The following is an 18,956-nucleotide window of genomic DNA, read 5'->3' as shown; positions in this document are numbered from 1 at the left end:
GAGAGTTCCAACAATGGGATCCATCCACGTTTATGACCATGTGATGAGCCATATTTTCTGCCCCAGTTGCCAATGTAGCCAGGAGCAGCTGGGGTGGTGGGTTCAGTTTCCCTTCGCGGTGCCGAGTTGGCGTTCCGCTAGCTGGTCGATTGCTAATGTTGTGGAACAAAAGGATATCTGGAAGATAGGAAGACCAGAACATGCCCACGGCCAGGGGGGATGGGGGAATGAGAAGGAAGGGGTAGAGGGGTCAAGGTGATAGAAGGAGGAGAAGGATGCATCGGGTTCTATACCAGGCCATGGTCCTATACCATAAAAAGAACATATCAGAAGAGATAGAGAGATGAGAATGATAAAAAAAATAAAGGAATAAAGAAAGAGAAGGATGGAGGCAAAGTCATTCACGGTAGGCCTGAAAACAACACATAAGGTGACAGAGGGATAGAAGAAACGAGGAATGGAGGGATGTAAGAATGTTAGTCTGCAGCAGGCCTGTAGATCAGTACATGCTGTGACCAGGGGGTATGGAGGGATGGAGGGGTGAAGGTTACGGAAGGAAGAAAAGACAGAACGATAGAAGGATTGACTAAGATTGTCTTATCTATTGCAAAGAGTTTCCAGGTTGGTTCCTGCTGCTCCTCCTCCTGCTGACTGACCCCCCACACACACACACATACACACACATACACACACACACATACACACACACACACACACACACACACACACCAGGTCAAAAGGTGGTAAAAAAACACAGCACTCACTTCGATCCTCCTCCAGTTATTCTATTGAAGCGGTCGCAAATACTGGATGAAGGTATGGTCTGACTCAATAACACTATCTTTCCATGTATCTCTCTCTCTCTCTATTACACACATGAAAACATGCATACACACTCATCCTTTGGTTTCTTGGAGAGTGCGTGCACAAGCGGCTGTAGAGCAGAGGTATCGGGCAGGTCTTTGAAGCCCCTGCGATTTCCTGAGGCTAGCAGCATGGCCCAGGAGAACACTATGCTTATACATAAGAGCTCTCCCTGTGGACAAGTGCAGCTGGATATTTCTCTCTTAACTCCTTTTCAGAACACTCTATGTTCTACTGAAACATATGGGTGGACGTAGTTTGAAGCAAATATGTGGTGTGTGCTTGTGTGTGTGAGTGTGTGTGTGTGTGTGTGTGTCCACCAAGCCCTTCACATCAGAAGTCAACAATCATGCTAATCATATGTGTCTTATATTGAACCTGCAGCCTCTTTCCAATAAGCAATAATCTTACAGACAGAAAGGTTTGGTAGACACCAAGCCAGATCTGTCTCTACAGTGTGGCAACCCCACGCCTCTCCTCAAAGGTCTCCCTCAGAGAAGTATGGAACGATGATAGAGAAATCCACCGCTACACCAGCAATCACCACCCACTCCTCTGCTCTCCAGCACCCTTAACGAGGGCCCCCCAATGACGGCTCTAACGAGATGCTCGTTAACGAGCTATTATGATGTCAAAGGGTTCCGAGGTGTTCCGGTGAGTCATCCGTAAAGTGGCGCCGCCGATGAATATTCCAGCGTGGCGGATGACGGTGGGCAGCACAGCACAGGCATTCTGGGTTTGGCAACCTGACCTTTTGATCCCCTGCCTCGATATCGGATCGCTTTCACAGCGGTGACTTTTTCAGACAATCTCGCCACGTTGACCTTTTGATTGCGCGCTCGGTGCTCGCTCAGAGGGGTGGGAAGCAAGGCCTTGCTCTCGCATGGCTTTCTGCGTGAACTTCTCACCAGGTTGGAGCCATCGTTGCCATCGTGAGAGCACATGCTGTGACGATGCTGTGATGGTTTGTCTGCTGTTTGATGCCAATTGTAAAGCAGGACCAAGCTGAAGTACCATCACTGTCAAAAGAGGCTGGCACTTGTAGTGTCGGTGTTGTGTTTAAAAAATGGAATGAATAATTGAGTGAGAGTGTCGTCCAGCTTAGTTCTGGTTAGCTTGGCAGCGATGCCGGCTACAGGCTCTTCACACACATGCATGTATATGTACACACACACACACCCACACACATGCATTCACACACGCAAGCACACACACACCACTGGGTGTTTATGGAGAAGTATATATACTTCAAAACCTCTGAACTGATCAGATGGGGCTTGTTGTAGGTTCTAAAGGGAAAGGATGGATCTTTGGTCTAGTCCTTCATGAAGAAATCCAAGGAGAAGGTTACAAGGCTATCGTGTCTTTGGAGACGGACTTGAGAAAGTACCAACAACAATATATAGGAATTTACTGCACAGATTCCAAGAAAAGACACATGAAACCCAACTGCTGGGGTGTTGTATGAGAGTGTAGAGTGTGTGTGTGTGTGTGTGTGTGTGTGTGTGTGTGTGTGTGTGTGTGTGTGGGGTGTGTGTGTGTGTGTGTGTGTGTGTGTGTGGGTGTGGGTGTGGGTGTGTGTGGGTGTGGGTGTGGGTGTGTGTGGGTGTGTGTGTGTGTGTGTGTGTGTGTGTGTGTGTGTGTGTGTGTGTGGGTGTGGGTGTGGGTGTGTGTGGGTGTGTGTGTGTGTGTGTGTGTGTGTGTGTGTGTGTGTGTGTGTGTGTGTGTGGGTGTGTGTGTGTGTGTGTGTGTGTGTGTGTGTGTGTGTGTGTGTGTGGGTGTGTGTGTGTGCTATGAGCATGTAGCACAGTCTGAGTGTGTAGTATGTGTAGGCCAATGTGGGAACATTGAATTATACATGCCTCCCCCCACCCCCTTTTTTGGACTGGCCTCACCAAGAAAACCAGCTTTTCAAGGTCAATGTGTGGGATGCATTTCGTAAAGAACATTTACTCTTCTGCCCATTGAAAACTGGCAAAACGTTTTTAAAAATTAATAAAAAGATGATACCAAAGCTACTCACAGTCAGTGAATGTTGACATTTTCAGTGTGCGTGACCCAAGTGGAAATCCAACCCTTTTACCACAGCAGGGTTAGTTCTGTGCTTTAACAACTGAGCATGGAAACTCATATGTCAACTTTAACATTTCCAACGAGTTCTGGTTTCCAGTTCCGAGAGGGAGTTTGCCAGGGCTTGTAGATTAGATCAGGTTGTTTTCTGCCTGCCTGCCTGCCTTCAAAGAGACGCCTCTCTGCTGAACCCCATGCCCTCTCCTCTCCTCCTCTTCCTCCAATATCCCACAATTCTCCTCTTCAGCCACATATATATACATCCCTAAGGCATACAAGCTAACTGTCGAAATATAATTTACAACCCCCTTATACATCAGGCAGAATGTATTGACTGAGTTTAAATATTCAAATTTGACGGCTAACTTAATTAACATAAATCACATATTTGTCATTATGTATTTATTTGCATTTACTTTAACATTTTACACTTTTATTTAATTTACATTAAATCTTATTTTACCGATTCATATACTGTATACAATCCCTCAATACATGTTGGTAAACCTTTTATTTTACTCCACACACACGTACACAGTCACAAACACACATTCACAAACACCCCCCCTGCTAAGGTAAGAAATAAGACTCCTTGGGTTTGACATGCCCGTGAGAGATGAAAAATTAATCTGAGTGCCTAAACACATTTTCAACGCCTTCCTTCTTTTCGTTCTTAATCCATAACATTTGTGTGGGCTTTCTCCACAGGGTGCTTGCGTGCATGTGTGTGTGAGCACAAAGATAAATATGTGTTTACAATTCACACAGCAGTCAACTACTAAACCAGACAAGGGTCTCCTCCTCTCCTCCACATCTTTATTTATTTAATTCAATCCCACATTAAAGCGTACACGGCATCACTGCTATAACTCTCCCTGTGTTATATTGACTTCAGCAGCTTGCCAGCACTCTGCAGCAAAAGGCAATCACATTGCCCGAATAGAACACTAACTAAATTGAACTCGTCCTCCCACGATCGTAGCTCATATTGTTCATACTTTTCCATTTTGGTCGCTGCGTTTTTATTAAGCCGTAAAAAACGAGATTACATCCGCACAAGCACTCGCTGCATATATTGTTAGAAAGGGATTGCGATATAATATTCATAACAACACAGATATTTTTTTTGTCAGTATTGGAGTTTGGTCTTTTTATGCAACATTAAAGACCCAGAAGGCATAACACTTTGACTTTCCGTTTCTGTAGCAACAGAATTCCAATTCCATTTGACCTTCATGAGTTGTGGACGAGGCTTCTGCTTGCCTTGGTTGTGTACAATAGATTCTGGTGTTTAACTTTAAACACCAGGCTAAAAGCCTCTAGACAAAAACAACTTGAGGGGAGTTGTGTAGCCAAAACATTTAGGCCCATTAAAATCTTCTGACCCTCAGGTGTGTAGAAACTCATGCCAGGCATGGCTGTCATCTCAGTGCCCTTCTCACCCCAGAAATGCCCTCCCTTGCCGAAAAATCAATTATTGAGACTCTGTAAGACAGGATCCCTCCTGTGTGTGTGGGACTGTGTGTGTGGGACTGTGTGTGGGACTGTGTGTGTGGGACTGTGTATGGGACTGTGTGTGTGGGACTGTGTGTGTGGGACTGTGTGTGGGACTGTGTGTGTGTGGCCTCACCCTGTCATGCCTATTTTCCTTACCTTCATTTATACTATAAGAAAAAACTGAAAACTAAATAGTCCTATAAGTGTTCTGCTCTGTGTGTGGCTTACCAACATCTTAATATCAGACTACATCATGGGCACTGTACACTAATTAGACTAATAACCCTGCCTTCATCCAACCATGTATCTTTCTCTCTCTCTCTCTCTCTCTCTCTCTCTCTCTCTCTCTCTCTCTTTCTCTCTATTTCTGTCTTATGTCTTTACAGAATTCCCTTGGCTTTTCAATACCCTCTCCCCCCTTTTCACATCCCCTCCTCCTTTCACATCCCCTCCTCCTTTCACATCTCCATCTCCTTTCACATTTCCTCCTCCTTTCACATTTCCTCCTCCTTTCACATCCCCTCCTCCTTTCACATCCCCTCCTCCTTTCACATCCCCTCCTCCTTTCACATCCCCTACTCCTTTCACATCCCCTCCTCTTTTCACATCCCCACCTCCTTTCACATCCCCTTCTCCTTTCACATCCCCTCCTCCTTTCACATCCCCTCCTCCTTTCACATCCCCTTCTCCTTTCACATCCCCTCCTCCTTTCACATCCCCTCCTCCTTTCACATCCCCTCCTCCTTTCACATCCCCTACTCCTTTCACATCCCCTCCTCCTTTCACATTTCCTCCTCCTTTCACATTTCCTCCTCCTTTCACATCCCCTCCTCCTTTCACATCCCCTCCTCCTTTCACATCCCCACCTCCTTTCACATCCCCTTCTCCTTTCACATCCCCTCCTCCTTTCACATCCCCTCCTCCTTTCACATCCCCTCCTCCTTTCACATCCCCTCCTCCTTTCACATCTCCACCTCCCATGTGTCTCTTCTCTCTACCTCCATGTGTTGTATTGACTCTTTGTTATCATAGTCCCTCAACACACACTTCTATCTCTCACTCTCTCTTTCTCCCTCCTTTCACATTCTGAACCATTGTTGCTTCCATAGGCCATTGTATTCTGGGTGTGCAGAAGGCCACGGGGGTATCTCAGTGCCTGCACAACGTGTGTGTTTTTAATTGCCAACTCTCCTGGATCTGTCTTTTATCTCTGACACCCAAAATATGATATTTGCATAAATAAGGATTAACCATTTGTTTGAGCACTGACCAGATGGAAGAATGGAAAACGTGAATGCATCTATTGTGCCATATATTACAATGTTATATGTTTGCAATCGAGCTCTAGCATGGATTGTTTATAGACAGTGCACCAATACTGTGGATCCTAATTTACTTCTGGGTACAATTGGCTAAAGGCAGACTTTGTATTCAATTTATTCTAAACAAAATGTGTTTGCAGACATCACAGTGTCCACACAAACCTTCCTCCCTTCTTTCCTTTGATCCCCCATATTTCACTTGTCCCTCCACACCACAAATAGCACCACTCCGCATACTTACTGTTGAGATCTTTTAAGCACTCAAACCACAATTTCAGCCATAACAACTTCTTACCCTGCTGTCTATTGTAAGAAACTATATTAACTTTAACTCAGCTCTAATGATTATGCTAACGCTAACGCTTCCATTATTGGTCTTATGTTAACGTGGCCCAGTGCTAAAGCTAACACTAGAACAGGCTATGTGAAAGCATTCCTCGGATGGCACAGTAGTCTCTCAAAGGAAGATTACATTACAATTGAGTCAAACTGTTTCCGATCTCCATACTGTGTGTATGTGTGTGAATTTGTGAGTGTGTATGAAAGTATGTCTCAGAGTTAGAGCATGTGTGTCCAGATTTAGAGACCCAGTGCGTGTGTGTCATCGTCCGAGTGTGTGTGTTTCCACATTAAAATGTCTATTCAGGGAGATGGGGAAGATGGGGTTACTAACATTCTTTGACAGACTGACGGAGAGATGGAGAGGTGGAGAAGAAAAGAAGGAGAGGGGGAGGAAATAGCTAGCAAAGATCCCTCTGCCTAATGCCACAGACCTGATTACATCCCTTAAATCACTGTCCACATCATTCAAGTCCTGATTCTCATCCTCTGATTCTGTTGGTTGGCAACCAAACGGATCATCTCTAATGACAGCTCCAGTATTGATGATCTTGGCGCTATGAAGCCTTGTAGGTAAACACACAGGTTCCCTTTTTAATCTGGCTTGACGTGTACAGCTCATCTCAACACTTCCTTGAAGGTGTAAGTCACCACAGCTTTATTATGACATTTAGCTCTATCTGTTCAAATAATGCAGAGGCACTAAGAGGATGGTTTCACTGAAGATGATGAAAGCCTCTGTGACTGCTATGATCTGGTGTAGGCGCTTAGCTGACCTTGGAAGGTCATTACCAGATCAAACATAGCTTGGAAAGACCGTGCGTGTCAGAAACACTGTCCAGCCACGCTTCACAAGATGACTGCTCTAACAAACATATCCATAGCAGATATTCACGTTTTGAAGAAATATCAACATTTATTTCAAATTCAAAGCCATCAAAACAGACAGAAAAAGAGAGTGGGGAAGAGGGAGAGAGAGAGAGAGAGAGAGAGAGAGAGAGAGAGAGAGCAGAAGAAAACATAGATACAAAAGTGAGTAGTGTACTTGCACTACTGAGTAGTCTCAGTAGTGCAAGGTGTGTATTGTTAATGACAGTCAGAATGTAATTGCAAAGGGATTATGGCAATCAAAAGCACAAAGCAGTTTTCTGGAATGGCTGATATAGTAGACTCATTTAAAAGAGGCTAATCAATGTTTCTCATGCGCTATCTGTGTGTGGTAATACAGGGCTACATACAATGGTGAACTTAATTAAAAAATGATTCGGAAAATAAACACATAAATTAATGACCATAAAAATGGATGATAGAATCCCCTGATACATTAATTCCAGAATTGAGTTGAAGGTTCTATTTCAGGAGGCTGTCATTCATGTATAAATGAATCATATATTTACCCAGATAAGAAATTAAACCTTCCAGAACACTCATAAAGGCATCTGTTTGTACTTTGTATCATGTCCATTTTCATTAGGATACAGAGCCGGAAGCTCTGATCGTTTATTCCTGTAAGATGCCCCACACCCTTCTATGAGAATACAGTCATGATGTTGTCATAGCAATACCTATGGCGGAAGTTGACTGTTTCAACAGGCTGTTAACATTACAAGGACGTTCTGAGATGTCTTCTCAGTTTCATTAGTAATTGGTTGCGACACAGAAAGCATGTGGTTAGGATTGGCTGAGACCTCGCCGATCTGATTATTAATTAGCTGTGACAGATAAAAATCTATCAATAGGGACTGCTCATTTTGCTATTGGTTTCTATGGTTGGGGTTTTTATCTGGGGAATACTTATTTGAAAAAGTTTCGATTACGGTACTTAATTCAAGAGTGACTGAGTGAAAGATTTTGTCCTGGTGCAGCACTAACAGCGTTTATTCAATTGGTCCAGATGAAAAAAAACTGCTAATTGGCCTGATTGCTGATTGCTATGAACCTTAATTGTTTTTTGGTTATGACAGAAAGCCAATGACAGGCCGCAGGAAGAGGCCCAGGGTTCCAAGGATGCAGACCGTTATAAAGACCCAAAGGAATATCCTGTCGATCACCATGGCAACATACTTCCAGTCATCCTCCACCTGAGAATGAAAAAACGATACGATAAAGCAGAGGAAAAAATAGGACGTAAAGAGAAGTGGGAGGGATAGAACAATGGTCAAATGTGGTAAAGGATAGACAGGTGACAAAAGAGAGGCGGACATATAATACTTTATAATGTAGGAGTAATGGATGTAATGGATGAAGAGCAAGGAAGTTGAATAAAGGATGAAAGAAGGACAAACTCATGTTGGGTAAGTTTTGATGCAATGACGACGTGATTTGCAAAGGGGGAAATAACTCTGTTAATGATATGCATCCAAAGTGTCAAACACAGTGACAGACATTTTGACAGTGCATATTGAGAGGGCTGTTTTGCATATCAAAGACTGCATAACACCTCTGGGAGGTCTGGCACAGTGTATTTATAACAAAAAGGGGGTTGTAACTTGAAACTTTGTTTTGGAGTCATTTTTACAGTAAAATGAATTGTGAACTGGATTGCCTAATTATTTCTTCTTGGCTCACTTTGGAAGTACATAAGATAATGTGTTTACCTTCATGCATAATACAGTGTATTACACACACATCTCACACTTTGACTGAAACATAAAAAAATACGTTTTACAGCATATTACTGTATCAGCTGGGAGCATAGTCTGCACTGTTTCAGATGAACCCTAACCCTGAGCTAGCATTGGAAGCTACGTCAATGAACAGGACTGTACCTCTTTGGCCTTGTTCCGACTCCTCATGTTCTCTGCGATGTATTTGACACTCTCGATGGCCTGTTTGATCTCAGGTGACACCATGGAGAACGCCACCACCGTGTTGACGCTCTGGTGGCTCAGTTGGCGACTCAGCTTCCCAGGGTCTGCTGTCTCTGGGGTTTCCTTGCCGTGCTGGCAAGGGCAGGGACACTTCTTGCCAGCGCAGCCTCCTTCCACGGAGAGCTTGTTTTCTCCAAAGTCCAGGCAGTTGACCGAGCCTCCTCCGCTTTGCTGTGGATTCAGAAGGATGGAGGTTAAATCTGTTGTTTTTCCTGGTCGGTTTAAGATTAGATTAAATAGATTTAAGATCAACATATGTCTGGGGTGCTTCATGTGTTTGGATGTCTGTGTATGCGTTTTGAAACGTTTCGAAAATATTTTTTCCTCAACATGTCAGTCTGTCCATCTGTCCATCCATCCATCCATCTGCCTCCCTCCACCCACCTGTGAGAGACTGTTCTTCCTCTTCTTCGCTCCCTTTCCCCCACTCCCTCCGGCCCTGCCTCCGGATCCTCCCCCCTCACCGAAGCTCTGCACCCCCACGGCCTTGCCGTCCTGGTCCAGCGGCCTCCTCATGAGCATCACCCTGGGCAGGATGCTGAGGAACACGGAGCGCACCCACCCGGGCATGGTGTGGGTCATGGGGGTGCGGTAGTGCACGTTGAGCACGAAGACGGTGATGACGATGCTGAGCGTGACGAAGATCATGGTGAAGAGCAGGTACTCGCCGATGAGGGGGATGACCAGCGAGGTGGAGGGGATGGTCTCGGTGATGACCAGCAGGAACACGGTGAGGGAGAGGAGGACGGAGATGCAGAGGGTGACCTTCTCCCCGCAGTCGGAGGGCAGGTAGAAGACCAGCACGGTGAGGAAGGAGATGAGCAGGCAGGGGATGATGAGGTTGATGGTGTAGAAAAGTGGAAGTCTCCGGATGTAGAAGGAGTAGGTGATGTCGGGGTAGATCTCCTCACAGCAGTTGTACTTGATGTCGTGTTTGTAGCCCGGCGCATCAATGATCTCCCACTCCCCGCTCTCCCAGAAGTCTTTGAGATTGACCTACAGCGAGGAATATAGGATTTATTCATTTATGTGCTAAATTGCATTGCTGTTGTCTCATGGCTTGTAAAAATATATATTATACGTAATTTTTTTTTTACAAATTGAACCAAGAGCATATACTGAGTGAGTAATAGGTTCACTGGCAAGATTAGATATGCAGATTCGAACGGGGTATCTTCTGACCTTGGAGCCGATGAGGACTAGGTCGATCTTGGCCTTGTCGTAGGTCCATGAGCCGAACTTCATGGAGCAGTTCTGGTAGTCGAAGGGGAAGTAGGTGATGTCCATGGGGCAGGAGGACTTGAAGATGGCAGGGGGGACCCAAGTGATGGTGCCGTCAAACTTCAGCAGAGCCTTGGTCTTGTCCTCCACCAGGAAGTCCCCCACAGCACTGGAGAGGAGGGGGAGGGGCCAGACGGGAGGAGGGAGGGAGATGGAGAGGGTGGAGGGGAGAAGGAAGTGGACATTGGAGAGAGGGGAGAAGAGGTATTTGAAGGGACAGAGTGGTATGGTGGAAGAGAGCAAGACACAGAGAGAGAGAGAGAGAGAGACAGAGAGAGACAGAGAGACAGAGAGAGAGAGAGAGAGAGAGAGAGAGAGAGAGAGAGAGAGAGAGAGAGAGAGAGAGAGAGAGAGAGAGAGAGAGAGAGAGAGAGAGAGAGAGAGAAATATATGGATGATTGGAGTGGACAAAGAAGGAGAGAATATTGATTGGTAAAGTGAATGAGAAAGAAGAAGGGTAGAAAGCGAATTAGCCCTCCATTGTGAGAAGGACCTTCAAATAACTTCAGTTGATTTGTACTGTGACACTCTTGGAATCAGGAGAAGGGAGAAAGAAATGAGAGCAATGGGAAATCAGTTAAATAGAATGGAGTGAAAAGGCCTCTTTCACCGCTTAATATAAAGATTTGAAAAAGATTTGAAGAATTGTTAAGATCCAAATAAGTGCAATAAACACAGTTTTGCAAAACAAGAAACTAGAGGATTCAGTGATGCTGAGGATGATGATAGTGATGAATGTAAAGTCCTGAGAACGAACTTGTTGTAAAGCACGATGTCTGGTCTCCAGATCTTGTTGGATGGAACTCTGATGAACTCTATCCCATCAAACTCCACCGGGGCCCACTTCAACTTGTAGTCATTCCAGATCTGAAAGAAAGAGCGCTCACACGTCAGTATGTGTGTCTGTGCTAATGCTCCTTGAAAAGCAAGATACGAGGAGAAGTTCTCTTCCCTTCTAAAGGTGACAGACTGATAAGAGACACACACACAATGGTTTGAATGGTCGAGGTCAGAAAACGTCACCTAAGATTATTCTTTTTTACCAAAGGACAACTTGGACATTCACTATTAGAGCCTTTAGTTTGCTATTCAGTCTGAAGCAGAGGAACTCAAATCAGAGGGACAGAGAGGAAGAAAAAGGTTGGTTTGTTAACCACAGTTTCCTTGCGTTCGCTTTAGCTGATTCATCAATTTGTCAAATGCTTATGATGACTGCGGGACAAATTAACTTCAAACACGCAACATGCTATGGATTTCCAGTTTGTTTTGATGAAGGCTTGATGTCTGCTAGGAGTATGGTTGTGTGCTAATGTTTTGTCTTGGCCACCAAATGCTAATTAAGTTTCAGATTAAATATTTGCAGTAAACAACTACTGCAGAAAGAAAGATCAAACATGAGAATGGCTTGTTTATAAATGTATGTCACAGTAGTGTGCCATAATCAATAAGAACATGCCATAATCAATACAGAGACACACTGTGTGACCTTAAGCCCACTGCTTTTAGCCACTGCTTTGTGTAAAAAGGCATGACCTCCGTCTCCAATGTATTGCATTCATTGTTTATATGATCGATTTACAATTGCCTTTATATTCCTTTAAATATGCCTTTAAATTCAGATTGACACAGGACAATGTTAAAATGAGTCACTGGCGTCCTCACTGTTTTTCGGGGGAAAGCGAGGGACACCTCTGCTTTAACGGTATATAATCCCTGAGCTGTGTGATGCAGCTGGAAGGAGGTAAAGGGAGGGAGGGAACATAATTGCCAAACTTGAAGGACAGCAAAGAGGGGAGGAAAGAGGGAAAGACAGAGAAAGAGACAAAAAGAAAGAGACAAAAAGACAGTTTTATGTAAAGTAAAGTGAGAGAGTTGCTTTCAATGCCTTTTGTTCCAAGCTAAAAACTCTGTCTATGAATGATAATTACCTTCTGCGTTTCTATGGTGTTGAAAAAGCATCCAGTGGGGTTAAAAGTTCAGTCCTGCCATCTATTGATCTATGTCATGATGCTGTGTAGCCTAGCGTGGCTGTGCTGCTCAGAAACATTGATTACTTCGAGTAAATATACCTTGACCTGCTTTGAACCTCCCTAATACACACACACACACTACTGCACACACATGCCCAGGCATTAAACATCATGATAGAAGCTCCTTGACCATGTGTCACACATTGACCTTAAGAGGGCCTGGTCTCTCATTCTACCTCTCTCTCGCTTTTGCTGTCCCTTTGCCCATTCTTTGCTCTCCATCATTCTCTGCCTCTCTCGTTCTTTCTCTCTCTCTCACACTCACAAACACACACACACAGTATGGGACCATCCATATTGACAACGATGTGTTATCCACAGAATGTAAACAAGTTTCGACATGCCCCCTCATCCAATCACCCCATATCATCTAACCCCCCAATAGGTCTCTTTGTATATGTGTGTGTGTGTTTGTGCGCGCATGTGCACTTACATGTCTCAGCCACAGATTGGTCTCCATGATCTGATTCACCTCATCCTGCAGAGGAAAATGTCATGTTAGAGAGAGAAGGAGAAGTGGTGTGAGTACATGTGTGCATGTGTACATGTGCACATGCCTGTAAAATGGCAGGTGTATGTGTGAATATGTGTTTAGTAGGTGTATGTGTACATTAGGATGGCAACAGTCTATGGAAATTCTACTTTTATGGCTTGAGGCAACATTAAAAAAGCAGTTTTGGTATCAAATTGTCAAATATTTGGGATTTTTTCAGAAAACGTAATTTACAGAGGAAATACAGCAAAGCCAGCATTGACTTGAAAAGGAAATGGAAATAGAGCTTAACCTCAACAACCTCTGACCCCAACTTCCTCAACAGAGGCAGTTAAACCATGATTGACAGTTGATATTATGCAACACAGCATGGGACCTCACCCCTGGGACCTCACCCCCCCCACCTCTCTCTCTCCAGCTCACAGTTGAATTACCTTAAACTAGGGGGACCATATTTCAGTAAAACATTCCTTAAGTTACCTGCAAATCACACACACACAAACACACACACACCCCGGAAGACTTTCTCTTACCTGCTGAGTGAGCTAAATGTCCATCAAATCAAATAAGCTTCCACTTGCAAAATGTAACTTAATCCATTCTTTTATGGACAATAAGCTGAAGAGAGATTACCTTCTCTACTGGAGGACGATGCTTTTGTTATATTCTTGGGCTCTACCATCTTTGCTGTAGCAAAGATGAAAAGTAGCACCATCTCTCTCTTTCTCTCTGTCTCTGTCTCACATCTCTCCTGATAATTGTCCGCCTATCCACTCTCCAATCCTTCTCAGACAGGAAATTTGATATAAGTCACACAGACATAACACTCTCTCCCTATATTAGACACCCGCACACACATACACGTCCACACCCACTCTGCTGCATAAGAGCAGAGTGGGTGCTTTTAGTGAGATTGCTTCCTGACCACACACCGCTTGCTAGGAAGGTGATGGAAAGTTTCATCTCGAGGGCTCTGCTCAAAGTCTATGTTAAATATTAAAAACTCTCCGTCATTCTGTCTGTCTTTCTGTCCATTTGTATGGACATCTGTACGTGTGTGTGCATGACTGTCTGTGTGCATTTCTACATATTGTATATTTATGTGTGTGTATCTGTGCATTTTTGCATGTGAGAGTGTGCGTGTAGGTATTAATGTGTGCATGCATGTCTGTGTTCCCTACCACTTTGACCAGCTGGGACATGGAGACCTCGAACTCCACAGTGACGGGATCGGACACGTTCTCCACGGGCCGGATGAACTGGTTATACTTCCTGAAGAGCTTCCTGAAGAGCCTGTCCTCAGCCTTGGAGGAGAAACAGTCTGGAGACAGAGATACAGTAGGGAAGGAGGACAGGAAGATAAGACAGAGGGGGAGGGGTGACATGAGGGGTAGGTAGAGAGAAAGGGAGAGATGAATGGATAGAGGGGGAAGATAGACAAGATGGACAGGGAGAGGAATGGACGGAGGTGAGAAGGATGTTGAGGGGAAGAGGAGGTGGCAGAGAACGTGTAGAAGGGATGAAAATATAGGGGATGTGGGAGAAAAAGAGAATGAAATGAGGAACGAGACAGGGAAAGAATTACAGTGAATGTTGGAAACCAGCACCAAACACCACACGAAACAAGCGAAAGAGTGATCCGAGACACCAGTGAACATCAAGCCTCAGGATTCAGTAAAAACGTGGCATCAGAGCACTTAGATGTACTAATGTCAAGGGTAGAACGCACAATCCAGAACTCACGAGTCCTTGTTGCTCGCCCCACAGTTAGTGAAAGACAATGGAGCGTGGGGGATAGAGCAGAACCACTCAATCAGGCCTTTCCTCCCCCCCGCTGACAAGGAGAGACAGAGAAAGAAGGGAGGGAAAGAGAGCATGTGTGTGAGAGAGAGATAGTCACTGAGAGTACCACTAATGTCATAATACAGAGACATTGTTTATCGTGATTGGATCCCTCATTATGTCATGTGCATATACTGTATGTACAAAAAATTATAATCTTACATTTGTTTTATTTCTCAGGTTACCATTTTTGAGACTGCTTAACGATCCGAGTGCTAATCAGGTGCGGAGTATTGTGGTGAAGCATAAACAGAGTCTTTCAAGAGACGCAGCCAGAGGAGGAAAAAAGAAGGAACAGAAAAAACAAAAGGGAGGTAAAAAAGAATAGTGTGTGAGTGTATGTGTGAGGGTCTAAAATCCTTTTAGCTGGTGCCTCTGTGTCTCAGAGCCACGAGAGTGACGGGGGTCACAGTGGACATTCTGAGTGCCGCAAACACAGACACAGCTGGTTCGTAGGTCACCACTAACAACCTCGTCCTCCTCCCATCGTTGTTATGGAGGCCATGTCCAGCCAGGCAGGAGGAGGATCCCTGCCTGGGAACCCGCCGATACACTTTGCACACACACACATCTACATGCATACATACACACAAGCTCTCATATGAACACACAGAAACGTCACAGAGACTATCACACCAAGAATAGACACACATGCACATACATAGACGATGTCTCACAGGAAAACACAGATCCTTCACAGAGACACAATCAGGAGCGTCAACAGGGAGCTCTTGGGTATGGGGGTTGAGAGCAGAAGAGAAGAACACTGATGGTTGAAACATCTAGCTCTGTTTTTCTTCTCACCCTGAAGGACACCAGCTACCAGACCGAGACACAATATTCCTGCACAGACACACACACCACACACATAAATACTCACAAAACCAGAAACCAAGACCTGGGCTGAAATACCCATTCATATGTTTTATTAATCTTGCTTGACATGGCATGATACATCGGCCAGCTACAAAATCATTTTAAACTTAAAGATCTAAATAAACACAATGAAAAATGTACATTTACAGTATTTCACTGACCACAAAAATTGTCTTTGCATTTTCATTATTTACACACATTTACATCTTAAAGTTATAAAGATGCACAAGACAAAATGGACGCCTTTTTCTCATTTCGAATGATGTGATCCATGTGCCTGCTGTTGCCTTATACCCAGAGACGCCTGGAGCATTGCTGTGCCACCACACAGTGTTTACTTCCCTATTTTCAAAAAGGCGTGGCTCCATCACATAGCATGGACTGGAGGGTCATACTTTGGTCTAGTACCAGAAGAGAAAGGGAGGGAAAGAGAGGGAGGGAGGGAAATAAAGAGGTAATGAGATTGGGAAATGGATGGAAAGGCTGGAGGGGGGGGGGTTGTTAGGAAAAATAAATAAAGGAGAAGAGACAAGAAGACATGAAAAGAAGACAAGAAAAAGGAAAAAGAAGGCAAACACATCTCCAGGGTCTGTAAAAGTTCACTGTATTGTTTTATCCTTATAAAGTGTTTTTTTATTCTATCCTCATCTGACTTGGACTTTAAGACTATGGAGACGAGAGAAGTTTTAATCTGTTAATTAAACTGACCTTTTAAGACAGAGTCTTAACGAGTGTGGACTGTGAAGGAAGAATTGCGAACCGATTATGTGAGGATATTTCCCCCACAGCCAGACGATGCCCTCTGTGAAAATGACAATGACACAAGCTACTCAACTGACGATGAGCTCTTTAAGGCAAAGTGATGGAAGAAAAGAGAAGAGAGAAGAGGAGACAAGACATTTTACATTTAAATGTAACTGACAAGTAGAAGAATGGAAAAAAACGAAAAGGAAAGGAAGGGATAGAAAAGGATGGAGAATTATAGCAAGGGAAGGGTCAGAAAATTAGAAATACATGTATGAGTATATATCCACTTCGGTATATGTCTTGATCAGTGTCTTGGTCCCAGATCATAGTGTTATTCTGCTTTGGGTAATTACTACGGGAGCTGGGCCCTCATCTCCAACTCAATGACTAAACCCCTGCTTTGATCAAAATAGCACTGGCATCCTCTTTATAGCTTCTGCTTACTCTCACACACACACACGGGCACACACACACACAAATACACACACATTTGATGTGGTCCGAAGGATTTCACGTCAGGCTTCATAAAAGAACCAATTATGTCAGGAAATTAACCACAGGTTCCATCCTACGTCGAGCTGGCTTTCATTGATCTATCTTACTCACTACTCTCTTACTCTCTCTTTCCAGCTCTCATTTGACTATGAAACATGGTAGCAATTCTATGAGAATACCAGGTGGATGTCAGTTCAACTTAGAACATTGTCAAAGAGTTCTATGGAACGGTGATGATGGACCTGTTGACGAGTCATCATGAGTGTTCTGTGAGTATAAACGCTCTGAGGGGGGGGGGGGGGGGGGGGGGGGGAGTGAGACAAGGAGGCTGCAGAGAAATTTAGTAGGTGGAGGGTTGGTAGGTGGGGGGTGGAGGGGGTCGGGGGGTTAACAGACACCTATAACAAGTTAGGGTGAAACCGATGTGTATCATCTGCAAAAAAATAATATAAGGGAGTCCCTAGGCCCCAAAGTATTCCGGGTTTATTTTCGACCTCCTAAACCAATACTGTGGAATACACACACCAATTTCCTTCCGTTATTGTGCCCCTCTGCCTTCCCAGTCTCCTGCAGACTAGCGTGCGTGCATGCGTGCGTGTGTGTGCAAGCAATAGTGGAGAGGAAGAGTCAGATAAGGCATACAAGCTACTGTGACTGAACTTGTTGCTTCATCGTTGCTTAATCAATTGAATAGTGTTTCCATTAAATTATGGCCAAGATATGTGTTCCTTTCTTACTGTTACACAAAAAGCATTAAATCACGGATAGTAAATCGCCATGTTGGAATTTATAGGCCTATTGCAGTATTCTACTGGAATCAAATCTCTGTCACAATCTGTTATTTAGTTTACAGTCAAACCTTCCCTCCAAAGACAGGGACACAACATCATAATCCATTCCTGTTTGATCATTCCGCCTCAAAACTCAATTTACATACATCAAAATACATTCTGCATTTAATTTACGGCGGTCTACTTCACATCGGGGCTCACAAAGTCTGAAGTCTCTCTGGGATTTGCTCAGAGATGTAAACATTTCCTGACACGCAATAGCTACACGATGTAGGCCTACATTCTCAGTCAACAATTATTTAACGCTTGGCTTCTCATATGTAGGCTATCCTTCTACGACATTTCTAAATGGTGTTCAATTGTAGACAGTAGGCCGACTGATAACAACCACGTAAACTATGATTGTTAAAATAGGTCTGAAGGCCGCATAATTACGCATTTATCCAGGTTCATTTATGAAATATAATCAACTTTAAATGTGACTCAAATTGTTTTGCTTGTGTTTAAAATGTATTTAGCAAGTTGAGAGATTCTTAGGAACAATCTATCATCATTCGATTGCTTTATGTCCGCAGAATTTGCAGAATGTTTCACGCAATCTAACTGAAGTACACTCGAATATACAGTAGCTTACGATGTAGTTTACGATGTACCGTATCGATAATTTCCGAGTCTCATCCAGCGACTTAAACTGAGAACGGAAACCTATAACCAACTGTAGCCAGTGGCTTTTAAACAGTTTAAAAAGCATACATGTTGCAATCCATATAGGGAATGAGTTTAGTAATAGTTTATCTTTATTTAGGACACTTTGTCTCCAAAGCTATATTATTCACCAACTGAACATGAGTGTCTTACCTTGCGTAATTAACAAGAAGAGAAGAAGTAACAAAGTCCCTCTTAAGGCAGGATGCATCTTGTCCCCGGGACGAGAAACAGGTCCCCTGTGGAAACGATGCTTATTTAATCTGTAAGAGAGAAGAGTTGCAATCGTATGCTCTCTCCCCTGATAAACCGTCTGTCTCGCGCTGAGCGACTCTCCGCTCGTTCTCTGCTCACGAGAGAACTTCACTTGTCCCACCCCTTTGAACAAAAAACTCGATGCGCTCGCGCCTCCAAACGGACCCAAGATAGACAGAGATGCAAACAGACACTAGGCAATTTGTGAGCGATAATGGTAGTGTTAGAACATGGATTATTTTTCCCAAAAACGAAATAAGGAGACAGGTGTAGACTTTTTCGAATCTGTACCTCGGACAGCGCACCTGCGAAACTCGTATTAGTGCGGCAGGGGGCAGGAGTTTATGTTACAGTAAATTGTTCATGGTGTATGACGTTAGGTGTGAGGGTTAAGCACAGATTGACTGAACGACATGGCCAATTGATTAAGTAGGAATAAAGAATCAGACTAATGTGCGGAAATGTGTAGCCTATCTAGC

At 44.0% G+C, this 18,956-nt stretch overlaps 1 protein-coding gene across 1 annotated transcript; it reads right to left on the bottom strand.

The window, feature by feature from the left end:
- Positions 1-7,065: 7,065 nt before the first annotated feature.
- On the bottom strand, positions 7,066-18,475 carry LOC136957056 (neuronal acetylcholine receptor subunit alpha-3-like). Its single transcript, XM_067251162.1, has 8 exons — positions 18,376-18,475; positions 13,948-14,087; positions 12,707-12,751; positions 11,001-11,110; positions 10,145-10,352; positions 9,347-9,958; positions 8,861-9,133; positions 7,066-8,173 (listed from the first exon to the last, which is right to left on the bottom strand). The coding sequence occupies exons 1-8, from the start codon at positions 18,431-18,433 to the stop codon at positions 8,048-8,050; spliced, it is 1,572 nt and encodes a 523-aa protein (XP_067107263.1). The 5' UTR covers positions 18,434-18,475; the 3' UTR covers positions 7,066-8,047.
- Between the last annotated feature and the right edge of the window lie 481 nt (positions 18,476-18,956).

This window comes from Osmerus mordax, chromosome 14, assembly GCF_038355195.1.
Source record: "Osmerus mordax isolate fOsmMor3 chromosome 14, fOsmMor3.pri, whole genome shotgun sequence".
NCBI classification, from domain to species: domain Eukaryota; kingdom Metazoa; phylum Chordata; class Actinopteri; order Osmeriformes; family Osmeridae; genus Osmerus; species Osmerus mordax.
The sequence above is the reverse complement of the archived record's forward strand: the minus strand, read 5'-3'. Positions and strand labels throughout refer to the sequence as shown.